At 44.8% G+C, this 20185-nt stretch overlaps 1 protein-coding gene and 3 non-coding genes across 4 annotated transcripts; 3 read left to right on the forward strand and 1 right to left on the reverse strand.

The window, feature by feature from the left end:
- The first annotated feature begins 346 nt into the window (after positions 1-346).
- On the forward strand, positions 347-6569 carry BTN1A1 (butyrophilin subfamily 1 member A1). Its single transcript, XM_024751910.1, has 7 exons — positions 347-475; positions 734-1081; positions 2911-3192; positions 4021-4170; positions 4666-4686; positions 4785-4811; positions 5233-6569. Exons 1-7 carry the CDS (start codon positions 397-399, stop codon positions 5904-5906), a joined length of 1581 nt encoding a protein of 526 aa, XP_024607678.1. The 5' UTR covers positions 347-396; the 3' UTR covers positions 5907-6569.
- A 3166-nt stretch (positions 6570-9735) lies between these two features.
- TRNAL-CAG (transfer RNA leucine (anticodon CAG)) lies at positions 9736-9818 on the forward strand. The gene has a single exon. It is a non-coding gene; the product is annotated as a tRNA-Leu (tRNA).
- A 5116-nt stretch (positions 9819-14934) lies between these two features.
- On the reverse strand, positions 14935-15008 carry TRNAT-AGU (transfer RNA threonine (anticodon AGU)). Its single transcript has one exon. It is a non-coding gene; the product is annotated as a tRNA-Thr (tRNA).
- Positions 15009-19601: 4593 nt separating this feature from the next.
- On the forward strand, positions 19602-19674 carry TRNAR-ACG (transfer RNA arginine (anticodon ACG)). The gene has a single exon. It is a non-coding gene; the product is annotated as a tRNA-Arg (tRNA).
- Positions 19675-20185: the final 511 nt, after the last annotated feature.

Below are 20185 nucleotides of genomic sequence, written 5' to 3' on the forward strand. Positions count from 1 at the left end.
AGAAGAGGTTTTTTAGGGCAGTGGCTCCAAGGTTTTTCTATTTATATGAAACCCATTAATGGGTACTATGCCTCACAATTCCCTTCTCCTAAGTCTCTCTTGGGGATTCAGGGCCCATTTTGTTGTTTTATACAGACAAGATTGACCAGACTTAGGGTGGTCGGTGAGAGCGTGCTGAGGGCCGCCTGGACTGAAAGTCTGCCCTGTGGGGGGAGGTAAGGAGGAAGCTTCAGGTGCAAATGACTCTTTCCAAGTTGGAAAGAAGTGCTGGGAGGACGCTGGGAGAACAGTGTCTCAACAACCCATAGCTATCTCCTATCCCTTCATCTGTCTCCTAGGTTGAAGCTCCTGACAAACTCGAGTCCACCAGCATCTTGCTGCCCACAAAGGTTGGAGATGGCAGTCTTCCCAAACTCCTGTCTCCCTGGGTGTCTGCTCGTCTTCATTCTCCTCCAGGTGCCCAAGCTGGATTCTGGTAGGTCTCCCCTGTCTCTCTCTGTCTCTCTCTCTCTCTCTCTCTCTGGCCTACAAGGTTGAAATTTCTCAGCAATTGTAAACAATCCCATTTGGTTCTCCTTAGCGACTTCCATAAGGGTCGAGATGGACTCCCTTGGGCTGTCGTAGGAATAAGAGAAATGGTGGGAGAGTCTCCGCCCTTCGGCGGGATCCTGGTCTGTATCAGTCCTCATCTCCCACCTCCACATTCTGTCTGACCCTCCTGGTTTTTTGGCAGCTCCCTTTGACGTGATTGGACCCCCGGAGCCCATCCTGGCGGTGGTGGGTGAAGATGCCGAGTTGCCCTGTCACCTCTCCCCCAACGTGAGCGCCGAGCGCATGGAGTTGCGGTGGTTCCGAGAGAAGGTCTCTCCCGCGGTGTTCGTGCGCCGGGAAGGGCGAGAGCAGCCCGGAGAGCAGATGGCCGAGTACCGGGGGAGAGTGACGCTGGTGGAGGACCGCATCGCGAAGGGGCGCGTCGCTGTGAGGATACAGGACGTCAAGGCCTCTGATGATGGGGAGTACCGATGCTTTTTCAGGCAGGACGAAAACTACGAAGAGGCCACCGTGCATCTGAAGGTGGCTGGTGAGTAGACCGGTTTTGACTTTCTCCGGTGACTCCATGAGGGATATATTTTCCTATGGATCTGTTACTTTGGAAGCCATCACATTCATTCCCCAAATCCCTTTTAGGTTGGAAGAGGTTGGCAGGCCTAGGGTAGGAGATGAGTATGAAGGGGGTTCGAGTTGAGAGTGGAAAGGGAGCAGCGGAATTATCTTTCTGGGCGGAGCTTTATTTCAATGATGTCCTGCCTTTCTCTCTCAATTATAGCATAAGCATTTCCCCATGTTATTAATTAAATAAGTGTAAGATGCAATGACTGTATAACATTCTCTTCTATTAATAGACCATAATTTGCTTGATCAAAGCCCAGAATTAACCATTTCAGTTGTGTCTATTTTTCACCATTACATTAAGGCCGTGGTGAGCAACCCCAATGCATACTTTGACGCCGCTTTATGGATTAGTACCCAAAGGCCAATTTCCTAAAATCACGGAGCGTGGCTGCTTGTTAAGGGTCTTGATCTACCTACAAAAGTTTTTGGTTTTGTTTCCTTTCTCCTTTCAAGCCAAATTTCAGAGTAAAACAACAAGGAAAATGGTAAACACTCAGGAGGAAAGTATACATTGAGGTCTGACTTTCCCACTTGGCATCAAACAAATCTCTTTCTGAGCTATATCTCCTACTGTAAAACTGGGAAAGCACCACCTCTCAAGCAAGGTTTTGCAGAAATGAAATAAAATGAGACAATATATGAGAAACTGCTTTGTCAATTCTAAAAGCATTATGTACTCGTAAGATGCTATTACTGTACCTCGACTGCCCTACAATGTATAATATACAACTATATTGCTTTTCATGTATGTAGTCAAATAAAGTTTGAAAAATACGTGGGTGAAATCTGGGTCCCTGCCTCATAACAGAGTGCCCCACGTGGCAGCATCATATATAACTCATATTTCCTTTTTAGGGAAGTATCTTAAAGTTTGGTTATAAAGCCCTAGAGATTTGATAGCGTAAAGCTGTCGTTGTTACCTTTTCTGAGTGATAGACACCTTTGAGAATCTGCTAAGGGTGGTGGCCCTTTTCATGAAAAGAATACACATTTTCACGTACACGCACAACTTGGTATATGGATTTAAACCAATAGTTGTGGATATGTGTTTAAGAACTCTTCTCTGAAGCTTGCTGTTTTTCTGTACTTTGTGGAATTGTAAGAAAATAATTAGGCTGAACAGAAAGGAAAAACAGCTTCATGTTGATTTATGTCAACATAATAAACAGCTTCATGTTGATTTATGTCAATTTAATTGGGGGGTGGGGGTAGATGAGGTTGAAATCATTCAAGAAAATGCCTGAATCAGTATCACAGGTAAGTGAAACTTAAATTGTCTACTACAATCTCAGTGCAAAGAACATCCAATCCCCCTTCTCCTCGAGGATACTCCTTCTCTGTTTATCCTTACATTCTCAATCCTAGCCCTTTTCCTACCCAAAGCCTTCTCATGATACTTCCAACCACAGAGCTCTCTCCCGTCTCTGGAGCTCCCAGCCTAGACTCACTAACCCACCCCTAAGCCACCGGGCTTGCTGTTCCCGCTGACCGGACCCCTTGTCTGTCCACCAAACTCCTGCCCACAATTCCAACACTAAATCCCAACACAGCACCCCTCTCTGATAAGATGTATTCTTTTATTGATACCTCTGTTTCCTTGTGTAATAAAATATGGAGATGAGTCCCTCTCACTCCCAGTTCCCTTGGGTTTCTCTTTCTCAAACTATGTAGTCCTGTGGTTGTAAGCCTCCCAGAAGGATGTCCGCTAAAGGAGTAAGTTGTCTCCTCTCTCCATAGCTCTGGGCTCTGATCCTCACATCCACATGGAAGTTCAAGAGAGTGGAGAGATCTGGCTGGAGTGTACCTCAGTGGGATGGTACCCAGAGCCCCGGGTACAGTGGCGAACTCCCAAGGGAGAGGAGTTTCCATCCGTGTCAGAGTCCAGGAACCCTGATGAAGAAGGTCTGTTCACCGTGGCAGCTTCAGTGATCATCAGGGACACCTCCATGAAGAATGTGTCCTGCTGTATCCGGAACCTCCTCCTCGGCCAAGAGAAGGAAGTAGAGAGTTCTATACCAGGTCAGTGAAATCAGTGCTAGGTTCCTTTTTGACACAGCTTCAGGGCCACATCACATGGGACACCTGCCCGGCTGTAACCTCATGGCAGACTTGTCTATTTTCCTCACCTTAAGCTTTCCCCCACCTAAACTCTTGCCCACCAAGCCCCACCAGCCTCACTAGAAGAGTAGAGATTCTGAAGGCATAAATTTTACCTAGATCTCATACAAATTCCAGATTTTCTATCTTGGGAGATATATCTTGGTAGAGAAGCTTTGTCTCTGGGTGGGGGGGTTTTCTGGATCTAACTAAATTAGTTCTCCTGTTTCCTCCCTTGCCTTGCCTTCCTCCCCATTCCATGCTAGAGCTCTGGCTAAGTTTCCAGGGTCCTCAGGGAAGCAAATCTTCTTATTATTCCTTACACACTATCTCTGGTTCAGGCAGGAACTTTTCCTTATTCTTTGGTCATTGAGTCCCATTCTGTTGCACTCAGATGTGACATTTCCCCTTCCTTATTTACTTCCCTCAACCCCTTGGCTCCCATCCTGCATTGATAGCTAAGGAGAAATTTCCATGAAAACAGGAATTGGTCCATTATATTCTTTATCTCACAGGTCCTGTCCCCAAATGACTCTTGTTCATCTTCATTCCTCTCTTTCTCTGCTCTCTGTTACCTAAGATCAAAATTTATCTGAAAAGCTCAGAGTGGCACTGGAGGGACTATTTTGCCATGGGAGGAATGTGAGAGGTCCAGGTCATCCTCTCTTCCACCCCCTTTTGGAGTCAGGAGAGGAGCTGGACTTGCTCTGAGCTTCTCAACAAATGTCCTTCTTGGGGATTTTGTTTTAGCTCCCTTCTTCCCAAGGCTGACTCCCTGGATGGTGGCTGTGGCTGTGGTCTTGATGGTCCTAGGACTTCTCACAATTGGGTCCATATTCTTCACTTGGAGACTATACAAGGAAAGATCCAGACAGAAGAGGCATGAATTCAGCTCTAAAGGTAAGTCATAGAATCCCAGTCTTCTTTTTGGGAATGCTTCCAAGTGGGGTTGGATCCAAGTCCTTTAGGATGACTGCCAATGGGAAGATAATTGATTCCAGAATTCTGAAAGTCAGAGGGGATTATAAGGCTTCTGAAGTCAGTGGCACCCAATATGAAGAATAACAGAGGTTTGGGGTACAAGACGAGTCAAAACCAGTTCTAACTGAGAGAATAGACCTGATGTTTATTCACTACTCACCTTCAGACTCTATCATTACTTTTAACTTGGTTTCCCAATAACGACTAAAGATCTGATCCCAAGCCAGTAGGAACTTCCTGCATATTTCTTAGAAAACAAAACATAATCCCTGTTCTTCACTTATTGATAATGCTTCAACAATCAGGTAGTCATGAAGTAAACAGTTAGTCCTTTGTGTGTTTCTTACACCTGCTTTGTCCCCTCCCTCATGCCCACTCTAGAAGGTCACTAAGGTATTTCTGTTTGTTTTCCAGAGAAACTCCTGGAAGAGCTCAGTAAGTTCTATCTTCTTCTAATTATTTCATCCACAAGGTTTTCTCTCTCTTATTATAAAACATGTCAATAACACTCTTTCCCCCCTCCCCCCTTGCAGAATGGAAAAAGGCTACACTGCATGCAGGTCAGTGACTCTAAATATCTCAAGGGCTCCGAGGATCTACCTTGCAGGACTTCAAAGTCCTACAGTACTTGGAAATAAAAACCACTAACATATTTTAGTGATGAGGATATAGAGGGGATAGATGATGGCAAATGGCCTCAACATTTTCCTTGAGGCACACAGAGGGTCCTTGGAAGATGGCTAGAAGACAAGTCCCCTCTGACAGGGTCCCACGGGGCACTGGGGACAGTCAGTTCATACATCACCCTGTGGCTGTGGATGGAAGAGAGGACTAGAGACAGCTGAGCAGGCCAGGCAGCTCTCTTCTGGAGGAGACCTGTCAACTGCTAGAGCAGTGTCCCACTTCTTTGGAGAAGAAAGGATAGTTCTCTCAACCTTTAACATTCACTGATGTTCAGACTCACTTTCTCTCTGTCTCTAGTTGATGTGACTCTGGATCCAGATACCGCCCACCCCCACCTCTTTCTGTATGAAGATTCAAAATCTGTCCGACTGGAAGATTCACGTCAGAAACTGCCTGAGAAACCAGAGAGATTTGACTCCTGGCCTTGTGTGTTGGGTCGTGAGGCCTTCACCTCGGGGAGACATTACTGGGAGGTGGAGGTGGGAGACAGGACTGACTGGGCAATCGGGGTGTGTAGGGAGAACGTGATGAAGAAAGGATTTGACCCCATGACTCCCGAGAATGGGTTCTGGGCTGTGGAGTTGTATGGAAACGGGTACTGGGCTCTCACCCCCCTGCGGACCCCTCTCCCATTGGCGGGACCCCCCCGCCGAGTTGGGATCTTCCTGGACTGTGAGTCAGGAGACATCTGTTTCTACAACATGACTGATGGATCCCATATCTATACTTTCTCTAATGCCTCTTTCTCAGGCCCCCTCCGGCCCTTCTTCTGCCTGTGGTCCTGTGGTAAAAAGCCCCTGACCATCTGCCCAATCACTAATGGGCTTGAGGGAGTCACAGTAGTTGCTGATCCCAAGGACCTTTCTAAGGACATCCCACTCTCGCCCATAGGGCAGGACTCTGCCTCTGGGGATACAGACACCCTCCATTCTAAACTGATCCCTCCCCAGCCCAGCCAACGGGTACCTTAAGGAACACCCCAGCTCAACCGCTTCCCTTCACTCTTACCCCCTTCTCTATCACCCCCTGGGGCTTCAGCTGCCAGCTGTACCCAGCCCCTGTTTCTTCCTGTTGGGTAGGGGTTAATTAATCTTGAGAAGGTTGTGTTGCTGCTGATAGAGTGTGGGGTGTAGGACCTTCCTGATCTGTTTCCGTTTCTGTTTCAATATTCAGGGGGCAGAGAGGGGACTCCAACTGCTTCTCGCGTTCTCCTGGCCCTTGAGGCCAAAGCCTATAGGAAGGCACTTGAAGCTCAGGGATCAAGATGGGCTTAGGCTGGCCTAGGGTTGTGACAGAAACATCTTGGTGTCCAGAATACGAATATGTACAGGAACAGGTTTTAGGCAAGCAGAAAACCCAAAGGATCCTGGGAAGGGAAGATCCGAGGCTGAAATCCCATAAGGGAACTTGCGGGGGAAGTCATGATAGAAGAAAGTGAGGTGAACTCAGGCCATTGATGGACATCTGGCCTGCCCCTAGAGTTTTAGGACCTATATGTCAAATTTTTTAAGTCATATCCCCTGGGGTGGATCTGAGCAATTGGCAAGGAGAATAAAGAAGAGATGAAATGAGCAGGGCTAAGGGATCAGACAGAACGTTTGATAGAGGGGAGAATTTTAGATAAAATTCAAAGGTTGTGTTCACAGCCATGCCTCGGCCCTGTTCCCCTCTCTGCACCCACGTTTCTCCCTTGCCTGGGGCTCATCTCAACCTCACTTTGTTGACTCCACAAGTCTCAGGTTCTCTTCTTCTTTTTGATCCAGAATCTCTCCATTTCAGAGGCATTTCCAGGCATCATCGTTCAGTAAGATCACCACTTTATCAGCCATTGTCTCAGCCTCAACCCAACATTTGGTTTAGACCCTCCACCATACCTTTAATTAGCTTCGACCACCACCCACTTCCACACTGCACCACCAATCGCTCTCTCCCCACCCAGCTTTCCTACACGCTGCTTCTCCTCAGTGTTCCCTGAAGGCTGCATCATTGTGTCCAGCACAGCTGGATTGACCGCAGTTGTCTGTATTTGCATTTTCCTATATATGTGTGTCTTGTCTTCCCAATAGACTGCATATTTACCCAGGCTCCAACCTTCCATTTCCACTGGGTTTTCCAGTTTCCAGGATAGATGTCGCCCATGGTCTTAACCTAATAAATAAGTCTGTCTGATTGCTGAAAACAGCATCTGCACCTTCCTTTCTTTATCCCAACAAGTGGAACTGAAACAAAAACAGAGGAAAGAAACCTGCGTGGGAATGCAGTGAGCCAAAGCAGTGTGGTTCTGTTTATCCAAGACCCATCCCCAGACCTGATGGCAGTGGGCTCACCAGGGAAGGGGCTATTGTCCCAGGACTGTTCAGCTATTTACAATAAGGCCACAGTGCCAATGGCTACCCGCCCTTAGCCTCTGGAGGAAATGTTTGGGAAATTTTAGTGGTGATGCCTCATAATTGGAAAAACAAACAAACTTGGGTGATCTTTAAACCACCGTTCCAGAGGAAAGGCCCTTTGGATTCCTACTCTGAAGGCCCTGATAGTTCAGTGAGATGCCCACTTTTCCCTATTTGCCCCAAGCAAGGATCAGGAATAGTCCCCCTCACAGAGGGTCTGACCTCAATGCAAATCAAGCCGTTTACAGGCTTCCTCGGTGGCGCACTGGTTGAGAGTACGCCTACCTATGCAGGAAACACAAGTTCGTGCCCCTGTCCGGGAAGATCCCACATTCCGCAGAGCGGCTGGGCTCATGAGCCATGGCCGACTGAGCCTGCGCATCCGAGCCTGTGCTCCGCAACGGGAAAGGCTACAACAGTGAGAGGCCCACACACCAGAAAGAAAACAAAAGTATTCATTTGTGTTCAAATTGTACTTTTAGAAAGTAAAAAAGTTCAAAAAACAAAGAAACAAGTTCAAGAAACAAAGTCCAAAGTTCTTTAAAAATACTTGAGAACCTCAAGCAGTTGTTTTGCTAGTTTAATGTACAATGTGTATCCTGAAATGTATATGTAAAATCTCACTCCGAATAGATGGGACTGCCACAGGAACCCCTCTCTGAGAGTAGAAAGAGAACTCGTCATAGGTTTTAATCACTTCTGCGACTTCTCTCCCCTTCCTATTTCCTCATGATCTTCAAGGAAAATGGTTACCAAACACAGTACTGAGCTGGTAGTAGATTCTTAGGAAACATCTGTGTCCACCCCCCTCCCAGGTTTAGCCTCTTCACATGAGGCACTTATCTGATGAGCCCTGAGGCTTTCTTTCCAGCTGGCACCAGCTACCAGTGCCTGGAAGAAATGAACAGTCTTGGTCGTTCTGGCTTTATTTTCAAACCTTCCAAAAGAGAAGAAAGGTGGCCTTGCTGATGCTTTGCCAAAGCCCGTCTTAATCACCTGAAGCAGAATCGGTGATACTGTGATTTTAGAAGAACCAAAAAGGCGTCTCTTCCACCACTGCAAATAATTGTAGTATTTCCAAGGCCTGATTTTCTTTTTTAACCAGAAACAAAAACCTCTCACCCCACAGCTAAAGATCAGCCCCAAAACGCAAATGCTACTGAAATGATAGTGATAGACTTCATTTCACACACCAAATGCCAACTCTGGTCATCACGTGTTTGAAAGGGCCTGCCTCTCTTTAACAGAGATTCTGTGAGATAGTTGAGCTCAGACATTCAAATTAAGAGAAAAATAACTGTACAACTTCTATCATCCCTTAACAACAACTGCTCCGCGCCATCTCTCTGCATATCCCAATTTATCTATCTGTCCCTTCTGCCTCCAGACCCACTCAGGTCTCCTCAAAATTCCTTCTCAAAACCTCTGAGTCCACTCCCAACTACATGCACATTTACTCTCATTTTAAAATTTTAAATGGAAATAGCCTTTTTCCTTGAATACATATGGAAGTTCATTTAAAAAAATAAAAATGATCAAAATCTCATCACTCAAATATAACCGATGTCAAAATTTGGGTTTATCCTCTCCTTAAAAAAAAAAAAACAAAAAAACTATATCTCCATGGCTTAGTTCTAAGGACCAAAACTAAATTCTCTTTGAGGAGTGTTCCATACCAATTAGAAACTCTTTGTGGTACAGATCTGGTAGCTTTGCTGGACATAAACAGAGATTTAGGAAAGCCATAAGAATTAATGGAAGATAAAGCGATACACTTGTAGAAAGTGAAAGGCAGAACTGGTCTTAGTTTGAGGCCTCCTTTTGAGAACAGTATAACATCCATACAGAAAAGTCCACAAATCCTCAGTGTACAGCTAGATAACTCGGAACAAGAAGCAAGACACCCGGGCACCCTTACACCGGTCCCCAGGGTAACCCCAGCGGGGAGATTTACAACAGAAAGGACAGGAGGGAGGAATGAGCGAGCGCCCGAGAGGGCTGGGCCTCGGCGAGCACCAAACTTGAATAAATAGCCTAAAACCTCCTGGGAGCAGGTGTCAATTTAAGTAAGGCAACTTCAGCAACGTGGGTGCCATTATTTGAACAAGAATTCTGTCGAGAATGGAGAAAAAGTTCCCTTACTCTTAGGTACCCAGGCCCGCGCCGCCACGCCCGCGGCAGCCTGGAATCGAATCCGCTTTCATGCAGAAGACGCCCCCCGGCGGCCCCGGCAACCCGGCACTTATTCTGCGTTTCCACCCAGGGTCGGCGTCCGGGTCCCTTCGCAAACTTGTGGTTTCGCTTTTTAACCGAAGAATTTCCACATCCTCAGGGAAAAAAAAAAAAAAAAAAGTTGACTAGCGTTGAAGTGACACGGAAATGAAATTTGAGCGCCGTATGAAAACGGCGAGTCAGGATGGCCGAGCGGTCTAAGGCGCTGCGTTCAGGTCGCAGTCTCCTCTGGAGGCGTGGGTTCGAATCCCACTCCTGACAATTCGCTTTTCAAACTATTCAACGATTGTATGGATATCACGTTCTTCCATGTTCACCTCGTGAATTCATCCTTTTTTTTTTTTAAATAAATTATCCGAAATAAAAAGATTAAAATATTAAAAAAAAAAGAATGAAAGCACTCTGTACCCAGAACACAATTTAAGATCTAGTCATTGTAATCTCATCTCCTTTCACTGTCTCTGGTTGTCTGTTCCTCTCTCTCTCCTTCACATTCAAGAAGTCAAATGAATGTTACTCCTCAATTATTTATCACTGATGTCCACAGGGCCCTTCATTTGTTTTATTTATTTATGGATTCCTTTTTAATTGCCTTTCAATTTCATTTTTCGTCTCCCACCCCCATAAGAAATCACTGGAAAGATCATCCTTTTCTTTCTTACTATATGTTTTTGTAGAACATGTATTTTTGGTTTCGGTACATGCGTTTTTAATTTACATAAATGACACTGTGTCATATATCTCATTCTATTTTTACTTTGTCCCTTTCATGCCACAGTTTTGTGTGTGTGTGTGTGCCAGTTTTTCAATCTGTGTTGCTGTGCGTACCTCTAGACCCCATCTAGAGCTATTATTTTTAATTATTGCAGAGGTCTGCAGTGTGTGTCCTCACCCAGGGATGACTCCCAGATTAGGTCCAACGCCCTCCCACCACAAATAAGGGTGCCATCAATGAACATCTTCCTATGTATTACATTATGAAGCTGTGTAAGATTTTCTGCAGGATTGACTTGCAGGTCATGAGGGTCTGACAGTTTACAAATTTTGCAGTTCAGAAGAGCACCCAGGACCCAAGACCCAGGAAGGGAGATTTAGACACACACAAATTCATGTTTAGTGACATCTCCAGAAACATCCCTCAAATTCAATTTTCCTGACGTCCAGCCCGCTTATTTTGAGCATTAATACTACAGTTACAAATATTAACCTACAGTGTTTCCATTCTGAACTCAGAACTTGGATAGTGAATATTATTTTTACATAATTTATTGCAAAGCCCCCCAAAATCAAAAACCTCAGGTGACTGGAATTTTCTCCTCTCCATTCCTTTTTTAAAAAAGAAATCTAATCTAATAACAGGTTACAAAGGCGGAAAACAGGGTGAATCTCTTATGATTATTGATACTTAGTATTGTTCTGCCCTCTCTCTCCTCTAAATTCCTCAGAACTCACAGAAAGGTTCATACATACACTGAAAGAAAAGTGAATCGGTATGTCTTAGAAAGATGGTCATTAGCAAGGCTAGAAAAGAACAAACAAATGAAGTTTCCCTTTATTGCCTAGGTGACCAACATATTGTCCATTTCTGTCCATTTAGGGTCCCCACGTGGGCCCTGGAAACATGAGAAAGGAAGAAATGGCAAATAGGCACAACTCCTAGGGTAATAGGAGAAGCACTCAGAAGTGCCTGGAGGGTCACTAGGTGGGTCCAACACTATTCAGGCTACCTGGGCTCTGCCACTTACGAGCTGTAGGACCTTCCAGGCAAATGACTTTGTATCCCTTGCCTTGGTGACCTCCTCTTTAAAATGGAGGAAATAATGGAAACTTACCCCATATGTATGCTGTGAGATTGCATGATTTGGTATATACAAAGTGCTTGGCAAATAATAAAGGCCTGATAAATCCCAGGCATAAATGCCTAATAAATCTTTTTGTTGCTGTAATTGAGCACCCACTGTTTGCCAACGCCTGTGAACAGGACAGGTGCAGCTCCTACCCCGAGGAATAGACATGTCGGCAGCAAAAACAGGTATGGAGCAAGTAGATGAGTGTTGCTACCCAGGAAGAAATGGGAAATAAAGACCCTTTTAGCTGTACATCTCCATAGGAGAATCTCAGCAGCCCAGCTAGAGGTCCCACTTAATCCACAACTTGTAAATTCAAGTTCCATCCATACTGCTTTGGTAATGTATGGTCTTTTCAAAAGAAAACATGAAACACTTGAGACTTATCAACTGTCAAACCAAGTCCAGCTGTGGTTTTCTTGATGCCATAAATCAGCAGTTCCCAACCTTTTTGGCACCAGGGACTGGTTTCGTGGAAGACAGTTTTTCCAAGGAGGGGGGCGCGGGATGTTTTCGGGATGATTCGAGTGCATTACCTTTATTGTGCACTTTATTTCTATTATTACATTGAAATATATAATGAAATAATTATACAACCCACCATAATGCAGAATCAGTGGGAGCCCTGAGCTTGTTTTCACTTGTCACTCACTGATAGGGTTTTGATATGAGTCTGCAAGCAATTGACTTATTATGGTGTCTGTGCAGGCAGACCTCTCTGCTAATGATGACCTGTATTTGCAGCCGTTCCCCAGCGCTGGCATCACCGCCTCAGCTCCTCCTCAGACCAACAGGCGTTAGATTCTCATAAGGAGTGCCCAACCTAGATCCCTCCCACGTGCAGTTCACAGTAGGGTTCGCGCTCCTATGAGAATCTAATGCCGCTGCTGATCTGACAGGAGGCGGAGCTCAGGCAGTAATGTGAGCGATGGGGAGCTGCTGTAAACACAGATGAACTTTACTTGCTCGCCCGCCACTCACCTCTTGCTGTGCAGCCCAGTTCCTAACAGGCCACAACCGGTACTGGTCCGTGGCCCGGGGGTTGGGGACCCCTGCCACAAATTATGAGGATGCCTATGGTCATCGCCAGACAAAGAAGAATATCAAGATCTGTACACCCCATTGTCTAGTTGCTTCCGCTTACCTGAACTGAGCGTCCTCTTTCTCACCTCTAGGCACACACTGTTCCCTTTGCTTGGAGCACCTCTTCCACTTCTCTCTCCAGCCCACTCTCTTGCCTCGATCTTGCCTACATCTCCTCCATGCTCAGTTTGGGTGTCACTTCTTCCATGACGTCTTCCCCACCTCCTTCTATCTCCACCCAGTCTGAGTTAAGTATCAAAGCGTGGCCTACAGTACCCTCCACTCCCAATGGTGTTATATCCCACTCTACTGTAATCGCTATTGAACTGTTTGACTCATCCTCCCACCAGCCTCTTTAGGACGGAACTCATGAGCCATGTGAGATTAGCATGGTGCCTGCCACGTGATAGGCACTGGGTGGATAAACAAGCATCTGATTGTAAACCATTTCCACTTGTACACATAAATCATTTTCACGATTGATACATGGAGAGTTCGGAAGATTTTTAGGTTTTTGGAAGAGATGGTTAGATTCCTCACCTGGAATATTCTATAACTTCAGTAGCCAGCAACACTACCTCACTGGTACAGATCAGGCAATCTATTGAGGGCCACTTGGCTGGAAGCATCCTTGTAAAGATATTCCTAGAGCCTGATGGAGTAGAAGGGTGAAGGTTAAGGCAGGTTTGGTGACAGGATGAAGGAGTGGTCTAGTGTTGACGTCTATACTGGGACGCAGCTGGCCTCACCATTTGAGGGAGGTGTGTAATCCGGGCCTGGGAAAAAGACTTTTTTGAAGAGAAGATAGGAGAATGTGAAAAAGAGGGTCTGTCTTTTGATGAAATAAAATTTATATTTTAAGGCAGGGCAAGAAAAATTAAACATAATATTCTCTCTCTGTGTTTGTTTGGACCTCCTCCCTCATGTGCAGTGTGCATTTGCATTACACGTTAAACAGAGCACTTCAAAGATGGGAGTGACTGCTCCACCATAAAGATCATATTTTCCCCCTTTCTGCTGATGCTAGCGATGTAACTTCTTAAAAGAATAGCATTCTTTACCAAATTTGTAGGGGGTCATGGTGACTTGCTGCTCCCTTTGTACGTGCTTACATGGACTATGTATAGCCTTGGTGAACTTTATGTAAAATGTCAGTAAACATATCCGTACCTTTTGATGTACTATCCTTTGTCTCGAAAATGTATATGACTGCATTTGACTTCGAACAGGTGGAACATTTCTCAGAGCTTTCTGAGAATCTGTCTCCTGGTTATAATCCTCAGTTTAGCTCAAATAAAATCTGCTTTTTTTTCTTCTCAGCTTGATTATTAATTGAATTTTCATTGGTACTCTCCATTGCTGTGTGATGCCTATAAAGAAAAGTAGGGAATCAAGCTTCAGAGTGAGTGCAGAAAGTCTCCATAAAAGCAGAATTGTTTCCTGAACTATTCTTCAAAGTGTTGGGACATTGTGTTTCTGCAGACAGAACAGGAGATCACATTTCAACCCTTGACCATCTACATAAAATAATGTGCTCTGAAGGTAAAAGCCAGGTTGGTGGGACTTTCTGGGCCAGGTGGAGGGGGGCTTGGTCTTGGGAGATGAGTAAGAGGGTAACAGTTACAGTGAACTTCATTTCCCTGGTCTTGAGTTTCTATGTAAAGGGGCCCAGTAATGATTAAAACTCCAGACTTCTCTTCCACCTCTCATGTTTCCTTCCTCTCTCTTACAGAGAGTTTGGAAGAAGGCACCTCAGCCCTTTCTGGACTGCTTCTTCAAGTCAGCCTGCATGCTAACAGCTTCAGGTCTGTGTGTTCTAGTGGGCTATCCACTCCGTGGATATGCAATCAAAAGGATGCTTCTCCCTCACAGCTTCTTTTCTGAAATCACGGGGACAAATATTTTTCTCTTTGATTTTCCTTTCCAAAAAACTCTGACCACAAGACCACCTTTTAAAATAGTTATTTACAACTTGCATTGTATAGTTGGATTTTAGTGGCTGCTATGAACTGAGATGCTGCAACCTTCTCAACAACGCATTTATCAGTCATTCCAGAGGCTGATCCTGCTAAAAAAATAATGCCTGTAGATTATGAAAGTGCATCCACTTGGGATTTCCCCAGGAAAAATAATAGAATGACCAGAGATTATGACGTTGCTTATAGTTTAAATCTGGCGACTTTGCCTTCTGCTTTCCCTGGTTCCCTTTTTGCTTGCTGAAAAAACACTACATAAAAATGCAAGAACGTCAAGAAAGATAGAAATTCTTCTGAAAGAAAAACAAATTCATCTTTGTCTCTTCTTTTTCTTTTTTGTAAACGATAAAACTCTCCCCACCCTCAGACTCATATAACACAGTTCCGTGAAACTCCGTAGGGAAAATTTACCCTTCAGATTGATTACATTTTAATCCCCCCTACCATTTTCCAAGGCAGGAAAACCACAAAAGGCCCCGCTGGGATTCGAACCCAGGATCTCCTGTTTACTAGACAGGCGCTTTAACCAGCTAAGCCACGGAGCCAACACGTCCGCGACGTTGCAAATAGACATAGAAAAGGAATGATCTTAGCTTTTGTTCTGAGCATCTGTTTCTTCATTATTGAGGTTCACGAGCCCCCCAAGATGGTCTCTCAGACCCTAAAGCTGAATCTCTGCTTCGCCCCCAAAGACCTAAGAGACCGCGCAGCCATAGGAAAACTGAGACCCTCCGCGCGGGGGTGGGGTGAGGGAAACTCTGGCGCGAGCCTGAACCCTCAGGCGGCGCCAGAGGAGTCTTCCCGGAACTGCCAGGAAGGGCAAGAGTTCAGCAGCTGCAGCTTCCTTGGGCGAATTATGACCTGGCGCCCCTGGAGGAGAGGAAATTGGCCACATTTAGACCAGAACACTTCCAACATCAAGAACTGGTCCCTGCAGGAAGCAAGCTATGTGTTCTTTATTTCACGGATTTTAATTAAAATTCCAGCTCTTTCTTACCCCATTTGTTTCCGTAAAATTGGGTTCCACCTGCCTGCTTCTTGCTTAACTAAGTTGCATCTTTAAAAAATTCAAGACTTCATCATTAAAACCTTGTTTGGAAAGAGACAAAGGAGCAGTCTCCTGTCCTCTGCAGCTAGAGGAAGAGAGACGCTTTCTTGTCCGAAAACTTGTCCAAAGGATCTGCTTGACAAGCTGTCAAATTGAAAGCATTCACAAATATTTCTATATTTTCATGGGGACTTGTGTATTTGTAACTGTTCCAAATTCATTCTGTTCTCTGTGAAATAGATCCGTCCTTAGGCAAAGGGCTTTAGTGGAATTCGGAAGAGTTTACAAGTCGTTGCCATAGCTGTGAAAGTAACTTCCCAAATGAAACCTGTAATTATGATTGGCTGCTTGCTTGAAATCTGTTGCCGTTCTGAAAACGTTGAAATGAACATTTCAGTATTTCTGAACTGTATCAATATTGAAGGATTTCTCTGTCTCACTTTAAACCAGCCATTGGCACTAATCTCTGCCTACAAACATGATTTGGGGGAGAGGTTAAAAAGCCCATGACTCTGCTAGATTTCTTTTTCATAAAACGATTGAAAGTCTATGAACTCAACACACAGTCTGATTCACTCCATGAAATAAGCACCGATTTTTTTAATAGTATAATATTAACCATTGTATTATTAATGTGCTTGGAGCCAAGATAATCATAAACAGCAGAGCCACACCTAACATGACTTTGACCAAACTGTGTTAGACATTCAGAGAGACAACAGAGCCAACAATATTTGGTCTGGGTTTTTCCTTAGACTGGCAGCTGTCAAAATTTGCACAGAAATTCTGGGAAGTCAAAGGAGTTTTTTAACAAGCCAGACACAAGTATTGGGAGAAAAATTAAGACTCAGAGCAATCACTTCCAAAAATCTGGGTGTGACCTGCAAAGACCATGGAAAGGCCCCTCACAATGGCTCTCTTCCACACAACTGAAATTGGAGAAGGTGCAGATCGTGGTGTCATAGACTGCTGACAGTGGAAATGGCTGGCAGTGCTACTATTTTCCGAAGGCTTGGGAGAGAAACTGGAAGAATAGTGCACTGTGACCCAGAGGAGGAGGAGAGTCCACCGCAGGAATGGCTGGTTTTACATGTCAACTTGGCTAGTCTATAGAGCCCAGTTATTCAATTAAACATTAATCTAGATGTTGCTGTGAAGGTATTTTTGCACATGTGGTTAACTTCTACAATTAGTTGACTATAAGTAAAAGAGATTATCCTCAGTAATGTGGGTGGGCCTTATCCAACAAGTTAAAGACTTTAAGAGCAAAATGGAGGTTTTCCTAAGAAAGAAGAAATTCTGTCTCAAGACTGTAGCATCAGCTCCTGCCTGAGATTTTCTAGACTGCCAGCCTACACTACAGATTTCAGACTTCCCAGGCCCCACAATCACATAAGCCAACTCCTAGAAATACATGTATATTTTCCTACTTGTTCTATTTTTTCTGGACTCTGTTTCTCTTTCTCTGACTGGAACAACTACTGAAGAAAAGACTGGAAGCTGGAAACTGGAACTCTCAGAAAAGAAGTCCCAGTAGAAAGATATCTAAAAACAAAACGAAAGCACGCCTCAGCTCATGTCAGAGCATCAGCAGAGAAATCTGAGGCAGCCAAAAGAAGCTTTCAAAACCTTCAAGGCAAAACAAAAACAAAAAAAACCCTTCAAAACAAAGGGAGGAGAACAAATTTGCAGACATGAGGAGAGCAGATGTGAGCATGGCCTCCAGCTAGCTGGGTTGAAACCCATTTTAGAGGTGCAAGATGGGACCTGTGACTTCCAGGGATGCCCTGGAATCTGGCCTTCCCATCCTGGGTATGTGATGAGGATAAAATAGAATCAAGAGGTACCTCAGTTTGCTTCTGTTGAGCTGCACCCCACAGGCCTGCAAGCGCTGTACTTGCCCCACCTCAAGACCGGAAGAAAGAGCTCAGAGTCAGCTACAGAGACATCAGTGGTTTAATGGATGGGGGATCTTACACATCTGAAGCCAGGTCCTGGAGTGACACCCCACCGTGTTCGGTATTTGGCAGTAGCCTTCGCTCCCAGGGGAAGAGGGAGGTTACCAGTTATATGGGGAATTGACATCGGGTTGGCTCATCGGTTACCAGGGAAACCAGCTGAAGAGCATACCCCTCACCTCCCCTTTGATAAGCTATCTTGGTGGAGATGTTCTGATCTAAAGATTAGAACAATCAGTAGCTGGGGCCCCGGGTGAGTATGTAGGCATTTACTGATTTGGCTCTACAATTAAGAGGGAAGGTCAGTCATGTAAGTAGGGTGTAGGTGAAAGCAGGCACTGGTAGAGCAGGGGATGTACAGAGAGCAGAGAACAGCCAGCTTGAGTTGCCTAATCATACAGCTTCATTTCTGAAAATTCAGGCGCAATTGTTCATGTTTCCAAACTCCTCTTTAGAACAGAAATCTCTTTTTCTTCTGATAGGGAGGGGATAGTCTGTAAGCTCGGATGGGAAAATAAATTTTTATTTTGACTAACTTCTTACTGAAATTTTGTATTTTCTTCCATTATGAATGTAGGCAACAAAGCACAGTATATTTCAGTCCTTTTGACTTTATCGCTATTGGCAATCACAAATATTTTCACAGAAAATTACAGTTGTTGCAAGTTTCTTAAAAGATTATTTATGCTCATTACTGCTTTGAAATTATGGTATTTATTAGAACTCCTGCTGGATATTATCATTTGGTGCATTAATAAAGGAGCATAAATATTATAACATAAATTTTTAATAGTTTGATAACATATTTCAATATAATTGTTTTCCCCTTGAAATCTTATGTATTTATCTTTTTAATTTATATTTTAAAGTATTATTCTGTGGTGGAGTCCATAACCACCAAAGTTCCTAGGGGTACATAATACCAAATCTGGGCAGAAGACCCCTATTTACTATCTAGGGAGAAATCCCTAACTAGATCTACCTTAATGTTTATGCAGAAACAGGAACATGTACATTTTTCTTAAGGGCTGTTGCAACCTTATGAACTGAAAACAAAGATTTTCTAAACACAATGTGTACATTCTCAATGTCAGGCAGTTTTACTCTGTTTAGTAGCCCTCAACTTAGTTCTTTTTGGGGGGCGTGAAGTAGAAATGAATAGCTTTATTGCTTTGCCAGGCAAAGGGGGCCACAGAGGGCTAATGCTCTCAAAACTGTGTGTCCCCAGCCCTCAACTTATTTACGATGCTCACCAGGCATGGAGATAATGATTCCTTCTCAGAAATATAGACAGGCTGAAAGGCACACATAAGAGATGCTTCCTGAGAAAGCAAACAAATGCTACTTTTAAAGGTGTTAAATTCTGAAATGTATGTCCTGAGGTAGGAGCAGCATATGGTGAGGGTGCTTAGCATAGAGTCTTGCTTAAGTAAATATTGGAAACAAAATGTTTTCAACGACCCAAGGAGAGACAAGAAAGAATGTCAGATATATTGTCACCCTACAACGACTTCCAATTTCCTACACAGTAACAGCCAAAGCCCATACAAGGGTGTACAAGGCCAGAGGTCATCTCCCGGAGGTCTCCTAGCCCTTTCCGCTCAGCACTGGCCTCTTCGACATTGCTGGAACATCCCATGCACGCTCCCACCTCCACGCCTTTGCCCTGGAGATTTCCCCAGTTCCAGGTCGCTCTTTTCCCTGATACCCGTATTTATTGTTCATAACCTTTCCTGCTGGGCTTTTCCATTCTCTTTCCCGTTTGTCTTTTTTCCTCTAAGTGCTTATCACCATTATTTTATTTATTTAGTGCTTTATTATCGTCTTCGCTACGTCCATGCAATCTTCTTGAGATCAAGGATCACCTGTTTTCTTCACAGTTGTATTTCCGGTGCCATATTGGTTGAATGAATGAATGCATGAACGAAGACTTATACAGACAGACTGAGAAAGCAGCATAGACGCTAGGGCCCGTGCAGGCGAACTGGCCGCCTGGGGAGTCCACGCGCTGCAGTCTGAGTTAGCCAGGAGGACGGGGCTTTCAGGGCCAGGCGCAGACCCCACAAGGTGGACCGGTTGCCGCCGCCTGGTTTCTGATGAAGGCATACCCGCCTGCTAGCTCCTCAGGGGCAGGGCCAGTGGCGCAATGGATAACGCGTCTGACTACGGATCAGAAGATTCCAGGTTCGACTCCTGGCTGGCTCGGAGTACACATCCCTGTTTTACTTCTTTCCTCTGCCGACCACTGAGGAACCCAATGGAGTTAGACAATCCATTATAAGGTGAAGTTTGCCTGGAAGTCTCAGGAGCGAGAAGGCCCCGCTTTTGACCACAGCCAGGGTCATCATTCCTTTGCAGAGTAAATTCCGCGTCCGGCCATGCGGTGGCGCTAGCCAAAGCCAGACTGAGAAATGTGCGAGGGCCCCGTGTCACGCCCAGCGCCAACTCATTCCTGCTGGAGGATGGGTTTGAGGTAACCTGGTAAGCAGTGAGGAAGAAATTAAGATCCAGAAGTTCAAATTGAGAAGTAATAGTGAAGGGATTGAAGTCTCTTTTGTTCTCCCCCATCCGGTCATTTCCAGAATAAATTATTAAGAATTTCGCTTCAGATCTGTACGCTGCAGGGGCTTGGTTTGCGCATCTAATTGGCCTCTCTGATTTGGGAGAGTGGTACAAGACGCACGCGCATATTAACCACGCACATTTGCTGGGACGA

Source organism: Neophocaena asiaeorientalis, unplaced genomic scaffold (assembly GCF_003031525.2).
Source record: "Neophocaena asiaeorientalis asiaeorientalis breed wild unplaced genomic scaffold, Neophocaena_asiaeorientalis_V1.1 scaffold165, whole genome shotgun sequence".
Classification (NCBI taxonomy): Eukaryota; Metazoa; Chordata; class Mammalia; order Artiodactyla; family Phocoenidae; genus Neophocaena; species Neophocaena asiaeorientalis.

Bases quoted from the DNA above. Each gene is read 5' to 3' on its own strand.
- BTN1A1 (XM_024751910.1), top strand. From the start codon at position 397: ATGGCAGTCTTCCCAAACTCCTGTCTCCCTGGGTGTCTGCTCGTCTTC. The intron at 476-733 runs GTAGGTCTCCCC...GTTTTTTGGCAG, and splicing joins GGTGCCCAAGCTGGATTCTG to CTCCCTTTGACGTGATTGGA. The intron at 4,171-4,665 runs GTAAGTCATAGA...TTTGTTTTCCAG, and splicing joins GCATGAATTCAGCTCTAAAG to AGAAACTCCTGGAAGAGCTC.